Raw genomic sequence first — 23,983 nt, forward strand, 5'->3', positions numbered from 1 at the left:
GTTCCTGCTGGAAAAATGGTCTACTAGATGACCTGAAATGGCTCTGTTTTCATGGAGACCTGCTATTTCATAGGTTCGTAGAATGGTTTGGGTTGGAAAGGACCTTAAGCCAACCCCCTGCAATGGGCAGGGACACCTTCCCCTAGACCAGGTTGCTCAAAGCACTAACATCCTTGCGTTTTATTTTGAAGAGCACACCATGAGGCTACCAAGCACCTTTTGTTGACAAGCCTTCATGCCCTTGACGGGATAGCAGGGCTGTGATGTTAGTTAACTTCAGCCCACCTCTTGCTTTTAACAGTTAAAAGATGTACCGAGGAACCGCTGCACTAACCTGCCCAATTTTCAACGGGATTGCTTTATTAATGTTACTTTGGACCGGGTTTAATTACTAACTACAGCTGCTCAAACTCTCCCGCACCGGCGCACGGACTGCTGACAGCGCTGCGGCTGTGCTCTTCCCTCTCAGCGACCTCCCTTCGTGCACGCGTTAAGGGCTCCACCCTGGCAGCAGCTCCATCACGGCGCCCCCAGGCCGCGGGGCCGCGCGCTGCCGGCCTCTTCGCGTTCCGCCGGCCCGACACGGCGGTTGGCGGCACGAACGGCCCGGCCCGGCCCCGCCCCGCCCCGCCCCTCCGCTGAGCCGTTGCCCGCCTGCGCGCTCCCGAGGGGGCTGACGTCACTGCCTCCCCCTCCCTGAGGCGGCGGCGGGCGCCGCGACCGCTCCTCCTCCTTCGCTGTGGGCCGAAGGGGCTGCTCGCGCCCGCGTACTGGCTCCCGCCGCGCCGCACGCCGGCGGCGGGGCTCTCGCGAGAGCGGGGAGCCGGCTCGGTTCCTGGTTGGTGGGCGCCGGCCCGCCGGGAGGAAAAGCCGGGGCGGCAGCGGGGACGGGCCTAGCCGGCGGCCGCGCACTAGCCTCAGAACTTCTCTCCTCGAGCCAACCCGTCGCCGGCGGCCGTTTCCCGCACCCCTCAGTGCGCAGCCAGCCGGGCGCGAGCCCGGGTCCCGGCGGAGCGTTGTCCGCTGCGGTGAACATGTCAGCCGGGCAGCAGCCGCCGCTGCCGCCGTCGCAACCGGACGAGGTGCCCGCGCCGCCACCGGGAACCAACGGCAGCGAGGCCGCGGGGACAGTTCCCTCTGCCACCGGTCAGGCTGCTGGCGACACGGAGATGGAGGTCAGGCGCTTTCCCCGGGTGGGACAGCCCCGCTGCACACATACCTTACTCCCCGGCTCCGCGGGGTTCGGCGGCGGGCCCCGGGGCACCGCGGCGGGGGCGCGCCGGGTTGCGCTGCGGCAGGTGCCCGCCATGAGGACGGCGCCGGCGGGGCGTCCCCGGGCCGCGTGGGGCCGAGTGAGACAATGGAGGGGCGGGCGCCGTGCCGGGCCGTGTGCCGCGGCGCCTCTGGGGCGCTGCCGGGCCCCGGCGGGGGGTGGGGGAAAGGTACGGCGGGGCCGGGAACGGCCCGCTGCCGGTGGATGCTGCGGACAGTGTGCATACAGTATGCGTGCGTTCAGTCCCTCCGCTTCCCCCCTCAGACGGCCGTCGCACAGGTGTCCCGAGCGCAGTGTTCCTCCGCCGGGCCGCTGCCGCGGAGACAAGGGGAGAGCAGGCCTTGCGCCGGGTCACTGCCTGTGTTTTCGGGGTCAGGGGAGGACAGGGGTGACCCTCCGCTCACGTTCTGCCGGCCGGGAGCGGGTTCGCTATCCTCCCCCCCTCCCCCCCCCCCCCCCAGCACGCATCTCACTAGGTTCACTACCCGCTCCTTGCAAGTAGCCTTCCTCCTCTCTCTTTCGTCCCCGAGAAGCCTTCCCATCGTTTGTGCTTCCTGCTTCAGCGAGCAAGTCCGCATTTTAAAAAGCAGTACCGTGTTGTGTCCGCTGAAGTGCTTCAAAACTTTTTTAGGGGGGACAGGGGTTGATGATGCGCTTGTTTTGGCAGCAGGTGCTTATTCCAGAAATTTCAAGGGGTTTGAGTGAAGATTCCCTGGAGATGCTAATTTTATCGCGGCATTGTTCCTTTAATGATACGAGGAAACTGGTTGGTCCTGCTCTCGGCACAGGGTGTTTTGTACTCTGAGTCATGCTATACAGGCCAGCCTACTTGATCTAAATAAATTTGTAAATGCCATATTTTTCGGGTGAGCAAGTAGCCAAAGCACTGTGGGTAATAAGTCCTGCTCGAACCTGCAGAAATAAAGCAATTCCAAGCTGGGGCTTAGCGTGAGGAGGCTGTAAGAAGTCTGCTCTTCAGGTGCCTGTGTACGAGGGCTCTCTCCGGTCTGGCCATGTTTGTGCCTTTTCTCATTGGGAAGGGATTACCTTGCAGTTCCAGTTTAGATAGCTTCCTGATAGTCCTGATCATCTGACAAACTGCTTGCTTTTCTTACTCTCCAGCTAAATCGCAAGGTTTTGTCATATTTGTTGCACACGAGGAGATCAGATGGCGTGATGCTATGTTTCTGCGTTTTGTGTGTTCAGTGTTTCAGGAGAAGCATGAATTTAATACATGGGGTCAGACGGTCCCATGACTGTGCTCCCTAGTGTATGGGTGCAGGCTAAACCCAGTGGGAGATGAGTAAGAAGATGTGGGCATGAGTTTAGAAGATCTGTAACTGTCACTTTTATGCTCAGTTCTTCGTGTTTTGACCGGTGAATGAAACATTTTTGTTGGGATTTTTCTGTTTCCTTCTTACCTGCCAGAGTTTTGTGAGGAAACAACTGCCCACAAGCATCCCATATTTTGCTTGCCTTTGTTTCATGTTTACTTTCGTTTTCCTTTGTTCTACATTGGCTAGTAAAGATTGAGTTTAGCTCAATTTTCATTTGGCTCAATTAAACAGATAGCTAACAATGATTTTGAAGGCATCTGGTTTGTTTCCTTTTCTTACCTTTTCAAGAATTATTTTGTAATATACTACCTTAGTGTGGCTTATGAGGGAAGGATGATCCTATCGTATTCGTTTTAAGAACAGGAGATGAAATTACTTGTGGGAGATGGAGGGGAAAGAGTTAACCTAATAACAGGATAAAAGAGCCTTGATCTAAAAGAAAACTGAAGGCAGTATGTGAAGGACTTGGCAGGAAGGGGATGAGGGAGCACTCACACACAACTTGTTTTTCTGTTAGTAGTGGTACCATTGGTGATAACAGTTACTTGATTTAATAAACTAAATAAGCAGAAAAGGCAGTTTGTCTGAATTCTTACTCTACTTCCAGGACAAAACTGCAGTCCAGGTTCTTATTTAGACTTGTTCCCTTGATATGGAATGATCAAGGATCGGGGTACTCTGGAAAAAGGAAAAAAAAAACAACTTTGAAACTACTTTTGCATTGGGCAGGGATAGTTCCTTGGCAGTACTCTCAGAGCCAGCTTTAGGAGTGTTTTGGCTCAGCACTGTAGAGGCGCCATGCTGAGCTCCTGGACCACAGCTGTCTCGCTCATTCGCATTGATGTGATGCTTTAATGATGGATCTAAGTCGGATTACAGAGATCTAGCTCTGTCCCTCACCCTGTGGCAGGGATCTTTGATCCACCTCCAGGTAATTTTACAGTAACTAATAGAAAGCTGACTATATCAAAGCAATGAAAGATGGCTGTGCCATCTGATGTTAGATAGATAGTAATTTGAAACAAGCTTATCCTCCTTTACATGGATATCTTTCCTTGTTCAGAAAATAATTTTTTTCTAATTCTTTTTTATCTCAGGAATCTTTTGATGATGCATCACCAGGAAAACAAAAAGAAATCCAGGAAGCAGATCCTACATATGAAGAGAAAATGGTATGTGATATTTGTGACTGTGTACAGCTGTCCAGTGCTTATGCAGCTGCTTTAAACAGACTGAGTTTTCTGCTTGTTTGAAATATCTTAACTGGCTTATAAAATTTTGTCTAGTTATTAAAAATATTAAAGTAACTTGAAACAAACAATCCCAAAAAAAACCTCAGACCCTTCATTTTAGCATTTTTGTTCCCTGGTCTTCTGCTCTTTCTCCATTTCCTTGCAGTAATTTGTGGGAATAACTGTTAACATGTTTTGCTTTTCTAGGAAGTATAGTTCTAGCACCTTTGAGGTGCTCTAGGTCTGGAAGAGTGATATAGTGGGAAATATTCAAATGTCTTAGGGGGAGAATGCATTAAAAAGTTGTCAAGTTGCTTTTGAAGTTATCTGTGGAGTTGCCCTTCCTATAGGCAAGGGGGATTATGAAGAGTTGGGTATTCACTTTCTCAGTGAGAAATAGATCATGTAGAAAGCATCCATAAGCATTTGAATAGCTGCTGCTTTACTTCCTCAATGTATGGAATCAGCTGCAGTCTAGGACCTTTCTTATATCACTGTTGAATACAGAAAAACAATTCCAAAATTATTTATGAACTGCAGGAATAGCAGTCCTTTGTAGGAAAAGTAAATTAATTTCTATCTGGGGGTTGATCAGTAAAAAGAAAGGTTTGGCACAGGGCTTTCAATAGACACTGCATTCATTTTCAGTTGAAATGCGCTTTAGTAGGAGGACTTCAAAATAGAGAGTTCTTTCAAACAATATAGCTTATGGGACAAAGTAAATAAAAGTTAGCTTTCAAAATTCACAGGAGGTTGAGGAAGGGTTTGCTGTGTAGGAGAGGTGCTAACTCTTACGTCTTGGCCAACTTTTCAGCCCTTTAACTTTGTTTGGATTGAAAGAGATTTTTGTTAGCTTTTTCGGAAATTAATTTGTTTTTTTGTAAAGCTCTAGTTAGAGTCCTTGAGCTTTGGAAAGTGAGTGATTCTGTGCTTTGCAGGTTAGATAGCAGAAAACTTACCATTTTCCTTATTTTTTAGTGCTCATAATACTCTGAATATAGGAGGGGAAGTCACCCACTCCTCACCAACGCATTGTGTTTTCTTTCTCTGGTTCTCCCTGTTTTCCCTTCTTCCTGTTTGTAATTCTGGTGTCTGTGGCTGCTTTGGAATTTCTTCATGGGAAAGTGAAACTGATTGTTATATGCTGCTTCCTGTGTTGTTTCTTTTTGCCACTGAAAATAACCCAGTCTTCTTCTGCTAATTTCTTTGTGCTGCTTCCTGGCAAACTGAAGAAAGTGAAGTTGGAGTTGTCTCTTGTAATCTCTAGACAGGCACAATTACGAGGAGGGTTGTGTTTTACAATCACAGTAGTCAGAGGATGCACTGGAAAAGAAAATCAAGTTTCTCTGTTGGTAGGATAGTTCAAGTTGCTCAGTGCAGACTGTTCGTGTCTGTCCTATCTAAAAGATAAACGTAATGTTTGTTAGTCTCTTAAAGAAATATTAAGTGCAGTGAAATCAAGTTGTGAGGATGTGCGTGCAGTGCCAAAACTCACAGAAAATTCCTTACTAAAATTTTAGATTGAGGAAACATCTGCAATGCCATCTGTATCTCTACTTTTGCACAGCTGGTGAAGCAAGTACAAGTACTTAACAATAAGTGTCAGCAATTTGGATAGGTGTAAGATCTTTCCTAGTTTAAACTTCAGAAACTGTTGTGAAGCAAGCAAAAAAACCCTCAAACCATGAAGAATAGACAGGAAAACTTTAATTCAGTGGATGTGGATTGCATCTATGTCAGTGAAGCTTAAACTGTAGTTAGAGTGAGTCTGACTCTTCAGTGGTAGGATCTCTGTCTGTCTCTTTAACCCACTGTTTTTCTGTTGTATACATAGTGCAGGAACTGCTTGTTCGAAAGAGGAGAGCACCCACAGACCTGGCATTGCTCTTGCAGAAGCCTGGAACATATGTTCCTTTTGACTAAGAAAACTGACTTCCTGTAGCTGTGCAAGTTGCTAAATACCAGGTTAAGTTGTGGCAGCTGGCAGAATGTCAGTGGTTGCTGTTAAACTTGGAGCTGTTTTCTGTCTTTATTGTCTGTTATAAAGTTTTGATGTGGCCTTGGGAAAGTGTGTTGATTCTAAATGGAGCCTTTCTTGAAGGAACTGAACCTTTTAGATACTAATGTTGTCTCCTGTAATCTTTTTTTGCACAGCAGAAACAGAGGCTGAGTGGGGAGTCTGACAGGTTAGGCTGAGCATATCTAAGAGGGCTGTGCTACTGAAATAGTTGTTCTGGCTTCTAGCTCTGTGCTCTTCTGCCTCCTCCACCCCCTTTCATGCCAGCTCATTTGCTTATCTGACAGCACAGTGAGGTGGTGTATCTCACTGCGCAGGCAGAAAACTAATGTGGTAGAAAATAGTTGTTGCCAGGTTGGCAAGATGAACAAGTTCATTGAAGAATCTTGTACATGCTGGGTGGAGGTAAATGTCTGGGACTGGGGCTACCATTTTTGATAGAAGGTTGTGAAGAGGATGCTGGCCTTGTCTAGTGACACTCATACAATCTTTGTGCCAAAGTCAGATTTCAGTCTTGGCACAGGTCTTTTTTGCAACCTTGATACTATTGCGCAGCAAGTGCTAGTCTTGATCCAGTAAAAGAATATTGAATGTCATCAGCAGTTAGATAGTTGATATTGATCATTTCTTGTTTGTTATTGTAGCTATGCATATAAAGAAATGTGAATCTATATTTGAAAAGTATTTGTTAGCTTTTTCTTTTGAATGAATACATACTGTAATGTCTCACTTGTTCCACTTAATTTTCCTTGTCAACAGCAAACAGACAGAGCAAACAGATTTGAGTATCTGTTGAAGCAGACTGAGCTGTTTGCCCATTTCATTCAGCCTGCTGCTCAGAAAACTCCAACTTCACCTTTGAAAATGAAGCCTGGACGTCCACGAATAAAGAAAGATGAGAAACAGAATTTACTGTCAGTTGGCGAGTGAGTGATGACATGTAGGCCAGCTTGTACTGTAATTATGGATTTTATTGTACTTTAGAAGCATAAGTTAAACTTGCTAGTCTTTAGTCCTATTTCAGTGAGTGTTTTATGCTGTATAATTGTGGTCTTTTTCAGCTATCCACCTGCAAGTTGAGGGCTGTTCAGGAATTCTAGGAGTTACAGTAATTTTGTGTTGATAGTAAAACACGTGATTTAAAGTATTCCAGCATGAAGCGGGGCAGAAAAGTAGAGCATTCATGGCTGTAAGTTGTAATAGTCCATGGACAACATCAGTATACAACATCTTACAGACAGCTTGAAAATCAGTAGTCTAGAAATTTGGATTGTCTTCATTCTTGCTTGAAGGACTATAATATATCTAGTGTTTGGTAGATGCTCCGGAACTCTTAAATATAGTGTCATTCCCTTTCTTCTAGTTAAAGGCCAGTACTGATGCACACAGTCACAGCCAGTTTGCTGTAATATTTGAGCCTGCTAACAAGATGGGCATATTATCTTATTAAGAAGGTTGTGGCTCTAAAAGAGTTAAAAACAGCGTTTCAGTTGATCAGCTAAACCAGTTCTTCTGAAGAATCTTGCTAGAATCTTCTTTGGTATTTACATTTCGTACTGCAGTGATTAGATTTAATTTTGGAACAGCTTCACGTCTTTTTAGTTTAGCCAGAAACTCACTTCTTCCTTTGCTCTTTCTCAGCTACCGCCATCGTAGAACAGAGCAGGAAGAAGATGAGGAGCTGTTAACAGAAAGCTCCAAGACAACTAACGTCTGCACTCGATTTGAAGAATCTCCATCATGTGTGTTTCCCCTTCTTTTGTTTGTTTTTTTGTTATTTTGGGTTATTTTGGTGTTTGTTTGTTTGCAGTCTCCATCCCTCCTTCTTTTACTTCAGAATGTTGTTTTAAAATGAAGTTATTTTCATCCTTCCCAAGGACAATGAATCAATTCTGCGGGTCAGGAGAAAAAGGAAAAAAATCCAGCACTGGTCTGATGAGACAAAATGTGTTAGTGGGGGTCTGCCTTTTTTCAGTCAGGCTGGAAAGATGGTCCAGTGAGTCTTGACTTTTAGAAATCCAGCTGCTATAGTTCAGATGCTAGGGAAGAGCAAGCGGTTTTAAGTCTGTCATTGTACAGTTTTCATATATTTTTATATGTTTTCTGATACAATTTAAAGTACCTAACAGCTTCCAGTTCCTTTAACAGAATTCAGTATTCTGTTGTTTTAACATTTGACTGTGTTCTCTTTCGGGGGTTGGTGATAAAGCTAGAATTCCTAGGTTCTTGCAGAAAACAAAGCTGTTGGAGCAGTTTGCAGAAACAAAAGTAACGTGTTGTCTCCAATCTGCATTGTTTTGAGATTTACTGTACTAAGTTTATTAGTTTTTGTTCTGTAGCTTAGATAACGAATGTCAGTTGGCAGGCAAGGGATGGTGACATTTTTTGGTAAGTTTTTACAGATATTTTAGTCTAATCTTCCATGTCTTTTAGATGTTAAATGGGGAAAGCTGCGTGATTATCAGGTCCGAGGATTGAACTGGCTCATCTCTTTGTATGAAAATGGCATCAATGGTATCCTGGCTGATGAAATGGTATGCGCATAGCCTGTGTTTCTGGGAACTTGTGGTGAACACATGCAATGCAATACAATTTTTTGTTCAGCTGTCAACCTTTAGGAAAATAAAGTTCAGTGGAGTTATTCTATAGAATGACGTGACCTCTGTTTACTTTCTCTAAATTGCAGCTATTTTGTTATGGCATTCTCAGGCTGCCCTCGTGAAGAGAGCGCATGTATGAAAAGAGCAACAAATGTGGGAACACTTGCGGTTGTTGTTAGGGTTAAATGCAGATAGCAGGATACGAATGTGCTGTATGGACTGATTCCAGCAGTAAGAGCTGTACCAGTGAGACAAGTGGTGCAGCTATGGGCACACCATGATCATTTCAGTCAGCACAGACCATAGTAGCTTTTGCTTCTGTTCTTCTTCCCTGTAAGGCAAAGGATGAATACAGAAGAAATTGTAATAGTTTCATAGGCAGTTACGTTTTTGTCCTGTCAGTCATTTTAGTTGTATCTGTTTTTCATAAGGAGCAGATAAGGAATAATAAAAATTGTTATATTTCAGTATACTGCATTTCTCCTACCATCTGGTAATTCTTGTCTCTGTAATAGAATGTCTTCAAGATAAACTAGAGACAAATGAATTTAAGTTATCATTTAGTAACATTTATAATTTTGAAATACATCAAGGATTTTCTTCACCATACATGCTTGTGAATAGAGGATTTATTTCAATTTTTTTTTGCTGAGTACAGCTCCAAGTGGAGGAGGCTTGTTTTAACGAAAACAAGTGGGAAATTGTAAATCCATGGATTTGTGGTATTCCAAAATCCATCTTGTGTAGCGGCTTTGAGTATTTACTATTAAATATGTTTGGATTCATTCTTGAGTATTAATCCTTTTGAATTTATTAATGCCTTTCACACAGCTTGTAAACGCTTTTCCACATCTTACACCAGGTGGAATGTGGTTATTTTTCAGACAAAGAATTGAGTTTTAGAAGCAAAAATAACTTGCATTGATGGTTTTGTTTGGTTTGATTTTATTTGTTGCAGTTTTTTTAATCCCATGTGTTTGATTTATAATTGTTTTGACTTATTTAAATGATACAAATGATTCATTTTTTTTTGCTGCCTTCCTCAGTTTTGTTAAAAGTATATGCTGAAGAAGAAGATTTTAAACATTTATGTTGGATAAAGAACAGAACTCTTAAAAATGTACCTCCAAAGAAGCTCAGTATTTGTTTTCTTCTTTGACATGTGCAGCTGTTTACATTTATGTTTGGCTTTCTTCTCGCAAGAACTGACATGTCATGGCCTGTAAAAGCCTCCTTACAGGGTTCTTTTCAAGTTTAGGAGAGAATACATACATCCAGTTTGTAAAGTCCATTGACCTCTAAATAAATAACATGAGTACACCCTAGTCTGCGAAACAAAATATTATTAAATAATGTTTTCTTGAAAAGGTTACTTTTATTACTTAATTAAATATGGGAAGCCATACAGGTTTTTCCTAAGCAAGATTTTGATGTCTTTGAGCAGCATTGTTTTCAATGCATCTCAGTCATTCATTCAGGCTGTGATGTCTTCCATGTTCTACTCCGAGCTCACTCTTGGGTTTTTTAAAGGTGTTTCCTGAGAGATTTTTTTTTTCTGACACATTAATGTCTCTTACAGGGTCTGGGGAAGACACTGCAAACAATTTCTCTTCTTGGGTATATGAAACACTACAGAAATATTCCTGGTCCTCACATGGTGTTAGTTCCTAAGTCCACCCTACATAACTGGATGAATGAATTCAAGAGATGGGTCCCTACACTTCGAGCAGTTTGTTTGATAGGTGACAAAGACCAGCGCGTAAGTTTTAATTTAGTTTTTTTAATTGTGTAAATCCAGCATGTGATCTCGCTGTCCTTTACCTTCCGTTCACATGGGAGGATGTTACTTGGATCTGTAGTGGTTAAACAGTAAGATCCAGAAGTGCTACCTAATTAAAATATAACCAGCTTAGATTTCACATGTATGTTAACCAGCTATTGCTTCATGACTTTTTCATCGCTTCATTCAGTTTCTTGCTCAGAGATCCTCTCCTTTTGTGAAGGCAATACACAGAGTAGACCAAGGAAACCTGATAAATCTTAGAGCAGGAAAATAAAGTGCTATCATTTGTATGAATATATAAATTTGTAAAAAAGTAATTCCTGCTTTACATAGTCTAGTTATAACAGCAGCTCTTCAAAGGATTATATGGTCTGTCACTAAGGAACTGCTTTCTGAAAACAGTTGTCAGCCAGTTGTTGGAGGGGGAAAGGTGGGTTGGTTGGTGAAAGTGGAATCCAAATGGACCTTATTTGGCTTGAATTTTGTTAATTAAAAGAGACAATACTGTCCAGCCTCTTGTGGCCTTACAATTTCAGTCATTCTCTTTTTGTTAACTTCAGTAGCAGCTCTTTGCCGCCATTTTTTTTTCTTTTTAGCACAGCAAAGAAAAAAAACAACTGTAGAATATGGTGGTGCATATGTGGATTTGTCAACTGGAGTTGGCCATTTATTTGTGCAGGAGTTATTACTGGTGCCATTAAGATTCTGCTTTTGTCAGAAGGTTTTATTTTTATTTTAAGGGCATCCAGCTCTATTTTCAGAGTTTGTTGAGCTAGAAATCACAAAAATATTGATGAAACTTTAAGTAGTTTTGGAGGTCATTGATGCAGGTCTGATATGGTGTAATTTTTTTTTGAGGGCATCTTTTTTGAACCTGAAAGTTCTTGTTCATTCCTCAGTATATCTCTTGCTTGTATGAGTTAAATTCTTGACATTTATGCATCTCTGTTTTGAATTCTGACTAATTACTGTGGTCTGCTTTTAACCCTGGATATCAGCCTTCTTGAAATTGTTCAGTTAGCCACATAAAGCTCTGCTTGGGATTATTTTTTTATATTTAAAACTACTGTTTTCTAGACTTCAAACTTAAACCACCAACAAAGCAGACCTACAGAAAATTAATTTTGAGTTATGATCTTATAGTTCAGTTATTGAAAACCTCATGCATATAGGTAGTCATCTGCAGTTTCAAAGCCAAAAGTTAGAGAAGTCCCTTCTCTGCACTCCAAGGGTTTTAGCAGCTTTAGCACTGACAAAATTGTCAAGTTTTACAATGCTTGGATGTTACACTGCCTACAATTTTATATTATAAATTTATAATTAATTTTATCTCCTCTTTCAAATTTAGAGCAGTGTTGTGTTAAAATTGTGTTAGTGTGTTCTTTTTGCTTTAGATTTGACAAAACCTCAGTAACTAACTGTCACATTGTCATCTAGGCTGCCTTTGTCAGAGATGTGTTGCTGCCTGGAGAATGGGATGTTTGTGTAACATCATACGAAATGCTTATCAAAGAGAAATCAGTATTCAAAAAATTTAACTGGAGATACCTAGTCATAGATGAAGCCCACAGGATTAAAAATGAAAAATCAAAGGTAATTTATACCTTCAGTTGGAGATATTTGTATGGGTTACTGGGTGGTGGTGTGGGGACTAGTAATATTTGTATATTTGCTCATGTCTCAATGTCCTTCAGTTATCAGAAATTGTGAGGGAATTCAAGACTACAAATCGGCTGCTATTAACTGGAACTCCACTGCAGAACAACTTACATGAACTCTGGGCGCTTCTTAACTTCCTTTTGCCAGATGTCTTTAACTCATCTGAGGTAAGCCTTCATTTCTGCTAGTCAAATTAATGAACTTTGCTGGGTTTCTAGCTATGAAAACAGACCTGAATATGTATTTGGGAACATCAATTAGATTGACGGTTAGAAATGTTCCAGAATTGTGAAGTTTTGGTAAAGCGGGAGTGTTACACCTGTAAAAAGGGAAATCTTATGGAGCATTACACCAGAATTTAATGATTTCTTTTTGTTTTCCATCAAATGCTGCAGTGGTCTGTTATTCCAGGTGGAATTTTTCCAATGGAGTGATAAAAGTGAATCTTTGTCAAAAGAAAAGGACTTGCGTATTGATTTCCCCAGCACCCCACCCCCCCCCCCCACCCCCCCCGTTTTATCTTCCAGTAATGTGGAACGTTTGGTTTGGAAGACATTGTGTTATAGAGCTTTCTGCAAAAAAGAGACCAAAGAGGATAATTTGTTCTTTTACTTACTGCCTCTGTAAGAGAATCACTTGAGTTTTATTTATTCGCTATTGTAATGACATTGGACCTTGAAAGGAAACCTCTTATATACCAGTGCTTTTGTTGATACAGGACTTTGATTCATGGTTTGATACGAACAACTGTCTAGGAGATCAAAAGTTGGTGGAACGTCTCCATATGGTGAGTCTTTCTGCTTTTTATAGAAGTGTTAGATTTACCTAAGTTAGATTCTAAACAATTCTTCCAGTGTTTATTGTGACAGAATATTAGGGTAAGAGAGCTTATCCCAGAAACTATGGTACACTGTCAGAACAGGTTGGTGAAGCTAAAAGATGATCTGTTTTTTCAAAAGGAAATTGTTTTGGAGGGGAGAGAAGATTCTGGCTTTCAGGGTTCTGAAATGCTTACATTAAAACTATTAGCTATGAAGAGACTATAAATATTTTACTCAAGCAAAATTAAAGAAGAATCAAGGGGCATAGAACCATCTGAAATATTACTTTGGCCTTGGTTTTGACTCTTCCAAAGAAAGTATATGTACATTCCCATGTATAATCTGTCCATATAGTTTGCTTTTTCAGATGATCTAGTGATAGGTCTGATGTTTGCGCATTTATGATAGAGTATCTGCACTGCTTTTGTCTATTGGCCTGCTCAGTGTTTCAGTTTCCAAAATATGTTTAATGACAAAATGTCTTTCAGGTGCTACGACCATTCCTTCTGCGTCGCATTAAGGCTGATGTAGAGAAAAGCTTGCCTCCAAAGAAGGAAGTCAAAATTTATGTGGGTCTCAGCAAAATGCAGCGAGAATGGTAATTCACATACTTGTCTGTGCTGTAGTAAAGGCTCAGAAACAATGTGCTGCTTGTGGCTTGATTATCATGTGGAACTTGGTTTAATTCCTTCTGGGGTACTCACAGCTAATGCATACTTCCTTCTTACACTTTAGTGATGGCAAACCCATGCATGTCAGGGAGAGTTACCTGATGAAATGAGGGGGGAGATTTTGACTGTGCTTATAATTTAAATAAAGGCTAACTTTGAGTTACCAAAATTTCTTCTATCTTTGATTCAGGTATACACGAATCTTAATGAAGGATATAGATATACTGAATTCTGCTGGGAAGCTGGACAAAATGAGACTGCTGAATATCCTCATGCAGCTGCGAAAATGTTGCAACCATCCGTATCTCTTTGATGGAGCAGAACCTGGTCCGCCTTATACCACAGATATGCATTTGGTCACCAACAGTGGCAAAATGGTAGTATTGGACAAATTGCTCCCCAAGTTGAAAGAACAAGGTATGTGTCTCATTGTCATTGTTTGTTTCAACAATAAAAATGAAAGTCACTGCTTTTTAATGTTTTTATGTATACTGAGCAAAAACCAGCACACTTTAGTCGGGATTATAGTTAGTTTCTAGCATGACACCAGCTTGTCATGCGCATATCTTAAATAGCTGATATGAAAACAGTTTGTGAGGTGCCTTCATAAATAATGGAATTGACACTCCATTATGGCTTTTTGTGATGGTGAAGTAATCTGATTTTTTTTTCCTTGGGTTTTTTTTTTCACCCCAGCTAAATAAAGACTGCCAAAACAGCGGTTGGGCTGGGCTCTAGGTTTTCTTTCTTAGCATTATTAGCTGTTTGAATTAGAATGATGTAGTATTTTAGCTACTGCTTTGATTTGCCATGAAGTACCACTTCAGATTCAAAGTCTTCATGTAGAGTTAAAGTCAAATCCTTTGTGAAAAATTGGTCTTTCTTGCTGGACATGAATTTGAGCAGCACCTGCGTTTTTTCAGTGAATTCTTTAAGGTATGCGAACATGGGGGAAGGCTCAGTTATTTTGAAGTTATTTGGTAGTAGGGACAAAGCTCTGGTATGTGTTACTGTAAACCCCACTCCCCACAGAATTCCTGACTCTGGACCAAATTTTACTCATTATTTCACGAGTCTGCTTACTGGGATAATTTGGCTAAAGGAGTGGAGGAAAGTTTGTGACTGGGGAGACATTTTAGAAAAAGAAAAGCAAGTCAAGCCCCAGCCTTAGATAATAAAAGAAGTCATCTGTACTTCGTATCCAGGTATCATCCAAGCTACTCTGGCAGTGTAACTATTGAGTAGTTACTGTGCTTTTTTAAAAGCCTTGGTTTCTTTCTTCTGTAAGGCCACATCTTATGGAGATGTGGCAATTAAAATTGGCCTGGTCTTAAATCAAATGATCGTTGTCAGAATTCACTATTAGACCTTGAGTCCAAAGGACAAAAGCCCCTCAAATCATACAAGGAGAATGAAAATAGGGGAAAGTAGAACCTCTGTAGTATTCTGTGGTTTACTCAAATCTCTTAAGTAGGTTGGAACGGGTTGTATGTATATGCATAATTTACCGTGCATTTACATTTTTGGGAGGTTGTTCTTGGCAGGTAAGTAAACTGAAAAGTCTTTTTAAGAACAATTTAATTTCTGTATATCTTAAATCTAAAACAGATGCTTCAGTATTTCATTCCTTGTACTCCTTGCTGATTTTGTATTTGTTGTTATCTTACTCTGCTGTGTTTGGGAACATCTACAGGTTCAAGAGTCTTAATCTTTAGTCAGATGACCAGAGTCCTAGACATCTTGGAAGATTACTGTATGTGGCGAAACTATGAATATTGTAGGCTGGATGGACAAACACCACACGACGAGAGACAGGTATTTAAAATTTTAGGTATTTTATTTAAGTAAAACCAGTACTTGTAAAACATTTGATCCAACTGACGTGTTCCTTTTATTTATTTAGGCATCTATTAATGCGTATAATGAACCTGGTAGCTCAAAATTTGTGTTCATGTTGAGTACACGGGCAGGAGGACTTGGAATCAATTTGGCTACTGCTGATGTTGTAATTCTGTATGATTCAGATTGGAATCCACAAGTAGATCTTCAGGCTATGGTAAGAATCCAGATGGAAATTTTGTTCTTTCTTCTTTTTGTTATGGAACTTCCATAGAAATCTGTGGCATGATGTAGTATTTCCAAAATAAATCGATACTTCTCCTGCCTTTCCACAGGAGTAGTATTTGTAAGATGGACTTCAGTTCCAGTGTAGTTTCCACCATGTGGAACCCATAGTCACATTTGGGCTATACAGTGTTTTATGCAGTGGGAATGTGCTACAGTGCTCTTAGTAGTATTTAATGAAAATAGCCTAGTTTAAAATGAAAATAAATAGTTTAAAAAAACCCTATCTAGCATGTTAATCCCCAGACTGTAAAACTTTACTTCTGTGGAGAGTGGAGGCAAATGTGTTTAAACTGTCTTTCCTCAAACCTTGGAAAAGAGACAAAGAAAGAATTAAGCTTCTCAAAACCTGATTTTATGATGGTGTTGAGTAACCAAGATACTTCTAGCAACCATCTTTTTTTTTTTTAAGTAGATTTGCATGCGTCTTCAAACTCAGGACATGCCAAGAACACTACTGACCAAATAAGAAAGTAAAGCTATTTAAAAACTACAACTCTTTTTTTGACAAATGAGGCTTCTCAACGACTAATTTTGGAAATAATTACTAATTATGTCAGTTAAGTTGTAGGTTCTCCAGTATTCTGGCAAAAATAAGTTCAAAGGAATGGTGGAACTGGTGTCTGGAAACTAAAGTAAGATAGTTCCAGCTGCCTTTGGAGATGCATGTATATTCAGAATACTAATGCTCACAGTGGTTAATGATCTGCCAGTCAGGTGAGGGAAGTGCATTGTCTTTTTCATTAAATGGCACAACTCAAGGATTTCAAGAAATGTAGCTTTTGGTCAGTACAGAGTTCATGTCTTAAATACTCCTATTTTACAGAAGGTTACATAAGAGCAGGAGCATCCAGTCTTACCCCTTCTGTGACTTAACAAAGAAAAAACCCAAACACTGTTTTTAGGGATGACATCTAGAGCCAGACTCATTATGACAGTATTGGAAAAGCCATCCCAAAACTTGCAGTGCAGACAAGAAGGTGCTATAAAGCTATAATAATGCATCTATAAAGGTTTAACTAACCTCTGCTATTCTATTTTGTAAATTACTATGTTGAAACAAATAAATGGAAGAGTGATTATATAGTCATGCTGAAAACCAAGTACTGAATTTTTTATTACTTTGGGTTTTTGCCTAGGATCGAGCACACAGAATTGGCCAAACAAAGACTGTTCGGGTGTTCAGGTTTATCACAGACAATACAGTGGAAGAAAGAATAGTGGAACGTGCAGAAATGAAGCTCCGGCTAGATTCCATAGTCATTCAGCAAGGCAAGTATATGAAGGCCATTTGTTTGTATGCATGATGTAACTTTCTTCTTGTTTTTCACAACTTGGAGACTGTGGTAAAATCAGCTGGTAAGAATCAAGGGGAAAGTTGCTTTTGCCTCAGCTGGACTCTGAAGGCAGATTGCAAAGGCCAGATCCACTTGAAAATGTATTTTACTCTAGGGGTTGGCTTTCCCTCACTCACTTTTTGGTTACCTCCCCTAGTAATACATTATGTATCCATACAAGTGCATATAGTCAGATTTAATTTTAAGCACTCAACTTCTCCTTTGGAGAAATTAGTATCTTGCCTTCCCCCTCCCCCCCCCCTTTTTTTTTTTAATCTTCATCTGGAATTTACTTCACTGAGCAAAAATGCAAAGGAGGGAAAGATCATGTACTGCTCCTTCCATAATGTAAACTCTCTTCTTAGTTGCTGTCCTCCAATGCTTTTATCTTCAGGAAGACTGGTGGATCAAAACCTGAATAAACTTGGGAAGGATGAAATGCTGCAAATGATTAGGCATGGAGCAACACACGTGTTTGCCTCAAAGGAAAGTGAGATTACAGATGAAGATATTGACCACATTTTGGAAAGAGGTGCAAAGAAGGTGAGATAAAGTTCAAAAAAACCAGAAGCCCACCTTACATTTGATGGTGAGATAATGTGTCCCTAGATAATAGCTTGGTTGTAAGCCAGAGAGAATAAGGGGGTTTGCTATTGAGGGTTACGTATTGGGCTTTTGAGCAACCTGATCTAGTGTAAAGCGTCACTGCCCATGGCAGGGGGTTGGAACTAGATGAGCTTTAAGGTCCCTTCTAACCCAAACCATTCTGAGTCTGTGTTTGTTTTTTCTGCATGAACATGGGATGTTTTATAATGAAAAATACTTTTCAAAATTGCTACTGTTCTTTTCTCTTCCCCCTCCAAGACTGCAGAAATGAATGAAAAACTTTCAAAGATGGGTGAAAGCTCACTCAGGAATTTCACAATGGATACAGAGTCCAGCGTGTATAATTTTGAAGGGGAAGACTACAGGGAAAAACAGAAGGTAACATCTAGATATCTTTGGGAGGAAAGCACTAAGTTGTATGATTCAACCATATTTACTTAAGAAGTGTTGGTTAAAATACAGTATAGGCTTAGTCTTAATATTACTTGGGACGGTGGATTTGTTTTTATAGATGGCCTTTACAGAGTGGATTGAACCACCAAAAAGAGAAAGAAAAGCCAATTATGCTGTGGATGCTTACTTCAGAGAGGCTCTTCGAGTCAGTGAGCCAAAAGCACCCAAGGTGAGTTGGATTAACTCCTCCCCTCCCATAATCAATTGTTACTGTTAGAAGCAAAACAAATTCTGGATGTGGAAGCGAGTCATGTACAAACTCTGTATTTCAGGCACCACGGCCTCCAAAACAGCCAAATGTACAGGACTTCCAGTTCTTTCCTCCACGCTTGTTTGAACTATTAGAAAAAGAGATTCTCTACTACAGGAAAACAATTGGGTACAAGGTAATTGTTGAATTCACACATTGCAACAGTAGAATACATACTTCTCCTGCCTTTCACACTAATGTAAATGAACTAAATGTTGAACTGCACAAATGATTAGGTTATATTAACAGGAAAGTGGCAATTAGCTGTAAAGTATTAACCAAATTTCACAAAACCTTTCAGGTACCTCGTAATCCTGATCTGCCAAATGCAGCCCAGGCACAAAAAGAAGAGCAGCTTAAGATTGATGAGGCTGAACCACTTAATGATGAAGAACTAGAAGAAAAAGAGAAGCTCCTAACCCAGGTATAGTTGAGTCTTTAGTGAGACTGAGATCAGCTGAAGCTTGCTTTGTGTTTTACAGTGTTACAGGAACATCTCTTGGTTGTTGATTGACATGTGCTGTAGTTAACAGAGTTGCAAATTTTGGTTCTGACTGACAAAAGGTTTAGAATGTTTGTTGTGGGCTTGGATACCTTTGAAGAAGGTGCACCTAATTAGTGTACTTGCATGCTACTGAATCTGATTGGAGCTTGGAACTAGATAATCTTTAAGGTCCCTTCCAACCCAAACCATTGTATGATTTTATGATCTACATCCTGTGTATTTTAAGCTTGAAGAGTAAGAACTAGCCCAGTATCAGAGTCTGGCTTCTCAAGTTTACATTGACAGTCGCCTGTGACATTTTTCCTCAGCTGTCTTGCAGACTTGCTGCAGGGCTGGAGGTGCTACGTCCCACATTATGGCAAAGTATCACTCCCATGTGGGAATTAATTCTACAGGATGAATGGTCAGTTTTCCTAAGCTATGACTGGTGGTGGAGAACATCCTTCTTAAAGAGGATGTGAGCTAAACATGAATATAATTTGATAGCAAATGCATTTAAATAATTTAAAAGAGGTTAATGCCTGTTATGCCTTATTTGGGTATTGCATTTTCACATTCTATTTTGGTGGAGAGGAAGCAGAATTACAGGACAGGATCATTATTACAATCCATGCAATCAGTTAAAGCTGTGGTTAAATCGAAACATGGCTGGCAGAACATTTTACTGCCAGCTGCTTTTAGAAGTTACTGCTTGTATGAAATGAGCCTATTTAGGCAGCTGATAACTTCAGCAGTATTTCTTTTGTCCCTACTGAATATCATCACAAGACTGCTTTAGACCTTCTGAGGGGGGCAGCTAGAAAATGGCTGATGGTATCTGTGGGGCGTGTGGTGGGCCTTTTTGATAAAACAAAACCAATATAGACTCTACTTGCTTCACTTGAGGGACTTTTCCTCTTAAAAAGTGATCCCATGTTGTCTTTCAAAGAAGAGGAGGGATTAGTTTATGAGGTGGAGACTCTTACCCAGAGCCAGTAGGTAGTTAAGCAAGTACAATGACTGCAGTATAAGACAGTTTTTCTGCTAACATTAAACTGCAGAGAAGGCAGAAGTTTAATACTATTGGAATGACTGAGGTGTTTGTTATGGGAGGTTTAAAGAAATCTATTGATTTTGGAGACAGACAAATCCTCAACTTCTGTGTGATGTTTCCTTTTGATTGCTCTAAAGGGATTCACTAACTGGAATAAGAGAGATTTTAACCAGTTCATCAAAGCTAATGAGAAATGGGGCCGTGATGACATTGAAAATATAGCACGAGAAGTGGAAGGAAAAACCCCAGAGGAAGTCATTGAGTATTCAGGTAACTTTCCTTGTTAAGCAGTCATCTTTGAGAGGCCATATCTAATGCTTCTTATTTTGCCATGTTAAGCCACCGAATAATTAAAGCCGCACTAAAATGCGGGTCTAACCACCTTAATACATCGTAAATCTACTCTGACTGGATAGTGCTGGCTTCAATACTTGTTAATTTTTGTAAAAGGAAATGTGGACAAACAATGCTTAGCTGGAAAGATTTTACTTTTCCTTGTATATTCTTAATCAGTAGTTCTCTTGAATCTCTACCCCTGTATTACCTCATCCCCATCAAGAGTAGGATACAGTAAACGTTTTGTGGCTGAATATATAATGACCATCAGGCTTTGTAACCTAGGCCATTTGGCTACTTTCCGCTGATGTCTTGGGAGTGTTTTCTGCTGTAGCGCAGCTGCAAGGTCCTGGGGCTGAATTTCTGAGGGTACATAGCAGGTTACAGAGATGAAAAATGCTTTAACAGAAACTTATTTAAGCATCTCTCTGTCCTTTTTTTTTTAACACTTACTAGCTCCTGTCTTTGGCCACTCACTTGCCTTCCTGCTTCTCTCTGTAAAAACTTAGTGCTGTTATCTCAGTTTCTATTTTAAGAAGCATTTCTTCTTTGAGAATGAGGTTGGCTGACAAAAGACATCCTGGTCTGTATCACCTCTCATTTAAACTGAGGACTCCTGTATCTACCCCCTTCAAAACAGCATTTACAATACTGCAGAACATGATACCAGGAGGGGAAGGTTCCTTATTGGGTAAAGACATGCCTGCTTTTATATAGCAGTAAGTTCTGGTAAAGGGTTAACGTCTTTTTTTTTAATGTACAAAACCCCTAAGTTTGAAGATGCGTGATTAGCGGAGCAATTGTTCTTTTCTTAGCTGTGTTTTGGGAAAGATGCAATGAACTCCAAGACATAGAGAAGATCATGGCTCAGATAGAAAGAGGAGAAGCCAGAATCCAGAGACGAATCAGCATAAAAAAAGCACTTGATACAAAGGTACCTCAGCTGTGTTCCTTGCTTCCTTTCTTTCCCTGTGCCAGTGAGGTTTGATGAGGGACTCTGGTTAGCCAATGAATGATGACAACTAATGAATGACGACAACACATTAGGCTTGGGGTTTGCCTCTTTCGCATATTCTATTTCTATAGCTTTTCCACTCTTCAGAAGTGCTGTCCTGGCTATGATGATAACGTCACAAATGGCCTCCCTTGTTGTTTGTAACACTTATCTTTACCATAGGACAAATAGGCCATAGTGCTATATGTCAAACTGCTTATGAACAACATGCTTTTTGAAGTAGCAGAATTTCTTTTGGACCCATGTAATTGAAAATGCTATATATACACATTTAGAGCTCTTAAAAACAGAAGACATGCATAACAAGCAGAGGAGGCTTTGTTCTGATCTGTTTCACCAGCCAGGTTTGGTAATGAACAGACTTGCATTAAATTAAGACAGTGTATCAGAATTTCCCTTCCACTTCAGGTATGACTAGTTAGTTCTCTCTTCTAGGATAGTCAGGAGAAGAACAGTGTCTGACTCAACTAACTAGAATTCAGCTGAACCATGGGCCACAGTCTCAGTAAGAACATTGAGACTTTCTTAATCTTACTCTGATTTTGACCATTCGTGGTTAAAAAGGATCACTGGCAGATTGTGACTGTTTTCAAACATAGTGATAGGCCTGAAGCCTGCCGTTAATCAGATAATCACAGACAAAACTCTGTTGCCTACCAAAGCAGACAGTACTGATAAATGCACTGTCTAGAACCCACAGTTCCTTACCTGTGGTTAGTACCAGAGATCATAAAAGCCAGTTCTCTAACTTGTTATTGTTCACTTGCCTGTCTTGATGTGATGTATTGCTTTCATATAAAATAGTTCCATACTAATTCTGAGCCATTTCTTAGTTTTATATGATCTTACTTGTTTTGTTTAGATTGGCAGGTACAAAGCCCCTTTCCACCAGCTAAGAATATCTTATGGTACTAATAAAGGGAAGAATTACACTGAAGAGGAAGATCGCTTTCTAATCTGTATGCTTCACAAGCTAGGATTTGATAAAGAAAATGTCTATGATGAATTAAGACAGTGCATCCGGAACTCCCCGCAGTTCAGATTTGACTGGTTTCTCAAGTCCAGAACTGCAATGGTAAGTATTAATCTGTTCTACTTTTTGCTCACGAATGCCTGTGAGCACACAGTTATGCACCAGCCTAATTAAATAGCTTCTGAAACACTGAGGTATGTGCACATGTACAATACATTATATTCTTACAGACTTCTCAACACCTGTAGTGGATGGCAAACGCAGTAAACTAAAAAGTCTTACGGGAAGAGTAGTGTAAAATCCCAAGGCACGGTTTTTCAAAATCAGCATGAATTTGAGTTAAAATACAAACATGTTTTAAAAAGCAAACATCTGCATCAAAGCCATTCCTGTAAAGCCAGTCAATAACTAATGCAAAATATTTTATTCTCTTTTCACTCTGCCAAGATACAGCAAAAAGTGACCTACTTACAGGCATTTCTAATAGTATACTATGATTTCTACCTTAAGTGGCTGCCTAATGTAGTGAGTGAATATGTTGTGCAATTTAGGAGCTGCAAAGGAGATGCAATACTTTAATCACCCTGATTGAAAGAGAAAACATGGAACTGGAAGAAAAGGAAAAGGCAGAAAAGAAGAAACGTGGACCAAAACCATCTTCGGTAGGATTTAAAAAGGCATTTCTGTGGAAAGCTCATTTGAAGACAGGGCACTTTCCAGTTGTCTGAGACAACAACCAAAAACCTAAGGCAATAGTAAGAGCTGGATTAGCTAGTACAGTCATGGATGTCAAATAAAGGAAAATAGGTTTTAAATTGTAGTTCACATGCCTTGGGGCAGATAAAGCTGTTATGTTTTGGATCACTGACTTGGTACACTGCACAGGTTTACCCTGGTAAAATAACCCTGAGATTCATTTGGCCTTTTGATTAATTTTTATCCTTAAAATAATAGTGTTTACCACTAAGGGGTGCACAGGCAGTACACACCATTCCTTCCTCTTTGGGAATGCCAAGTGTTCCAATGCAGACTCTGCTCTCTGCCATCGCCTTCCTTATATGGGGGTTTGTCATGAAATGGGCTTTTAGAGCTAGATTTGGGGAAACAGCTCATATGCTTTTCTGCTCTCTTTGCTGACTAAATTCAAAGTATTGCTAAATACACAAATACCAACTTCCTTTACCCATTTCTTGCCTGGATCTGTTGTTCAGGTAGTTGTCAAGTAGAGCTGCTGTATAAAAAAACTTAGAAGCACAACTGACGTTGCAGATGTGCAGAAATGACTGAAGAGTGGTGGATTAATAAGTTTCTTAGAACTGTTTACAGACTATTTAAGCAGGTATTTAGAAATACCATTTCATAAACAGGAAGCTTTATAACAACCTTATTTCCTTCTATACACTTCTTGCCTGTATGAAATCATAATCTTCCAGAATTGGAAGAATACAAAGCAACAGCTATCCTGAGGAGGATGTGCGTGTTTGCCATATTACATCATCTGTAATTTATCACTTTTTAAAGCTGCCAGGGTGTAAATCATCTCCATCTGCTTTGACTAGAAAGGCATTACTTGCTTACAATCCTTTTGTATCACAACAACTTATTAAAATCTTACCTTCCAGGCACAGAAGCGCAAAATGGATGGTACTCCTGATGGTCGTGGAAGAAAAAAGAAGCTAAAGCTGTGAATGCAGAATTTTTATAATCACTAAATTTAAAAAGTAGTTCTTTAATTTACGGGTCTTCATAAGATGTACTGTATAATGCTCAACTATTATGTCATTAAAGGACATCGGGTTCATCTGTTTACTGAACTAGAAACATAGTACTTAATGTAGTTTCACTTTTTTAAATGCAACAGCTGTGCTGAATTTTTTTTACCATTAACACTTGAAGTAATAAAATAGGCTTCATTTATTAATAAGGCTTCACATGTTGTTTTTTTTTTATTAATATTT

General features: G+C 40.3%; 1 protein-coding gene across 1 annotated transcript; it reads left to right on the top strand.

The window, feature by feature from the left end:
* The first annotated feature begins 808 nt into the window (after window positions 1-808).
* SMARCA5 (SWI/SNF related, matrix associated, actin dependent regulator of chromatin, subfamily a, member 5) lies at window positions 809-23,949 on the top strand. Its single transcript, XM_062637284.1, has 24 exons — window positions 809-1,175; window positions 3,708-3,782; window positions 6,619-6,785; window positions 7,501-7,601; window positions 8,293-8,393; window positions 10,039-10,218; window positions 11,680-11,835; window positions 11,937-12,068; window positions 12,620-12,688; window positions 13,211-13,320; window positions 13,584-13,810; window positions 15,087-15,208; window positions 15,297-15,449; window positions 16,657-16,793; window positions 17,253-17,397; window positions 17,719-17,838; window positions 17,972-18,082; window positions 18,186-18,299; window positions 18,465-18,587; window positions 19,839-19,971; window positions 20,853-20,971; window positions 21,915-22,127; window positions 22,577-22,687; window positions 23,648-23,949. The coding sequence occupies exons 1-24, from the start codon at window positions 1,035-1,037 to the stop codon at window positions 23,711-23,713; spliced, it is 3,126 nt and encodes a 1,041-aa protein (XP_062493268.1). The 5' UTR covers window positions 809-1,034; the 3' UTR covers window positions 23,714-23,949.
* The last annotated feature ends 34 nt before the right edge of the window (window positions 23,950-23,983 follow it).

This window comes from Pezoporus occidentalis, unplaced genomic scaffold, assembly GCF_034315485.1.
Source record: "Pezoporus occidentalis ecotype Australia unplaced genomic scaffold, CSIRO_AGI_Poc_V1 ctg51, whole genome shotgun sequence".
Lineage (NCBI taxonomy): Eukaryota > Metazoa > Chordata > Aves > Psittaciformes > Psittacidae > Pezoporus > Pezoporus occidentalis.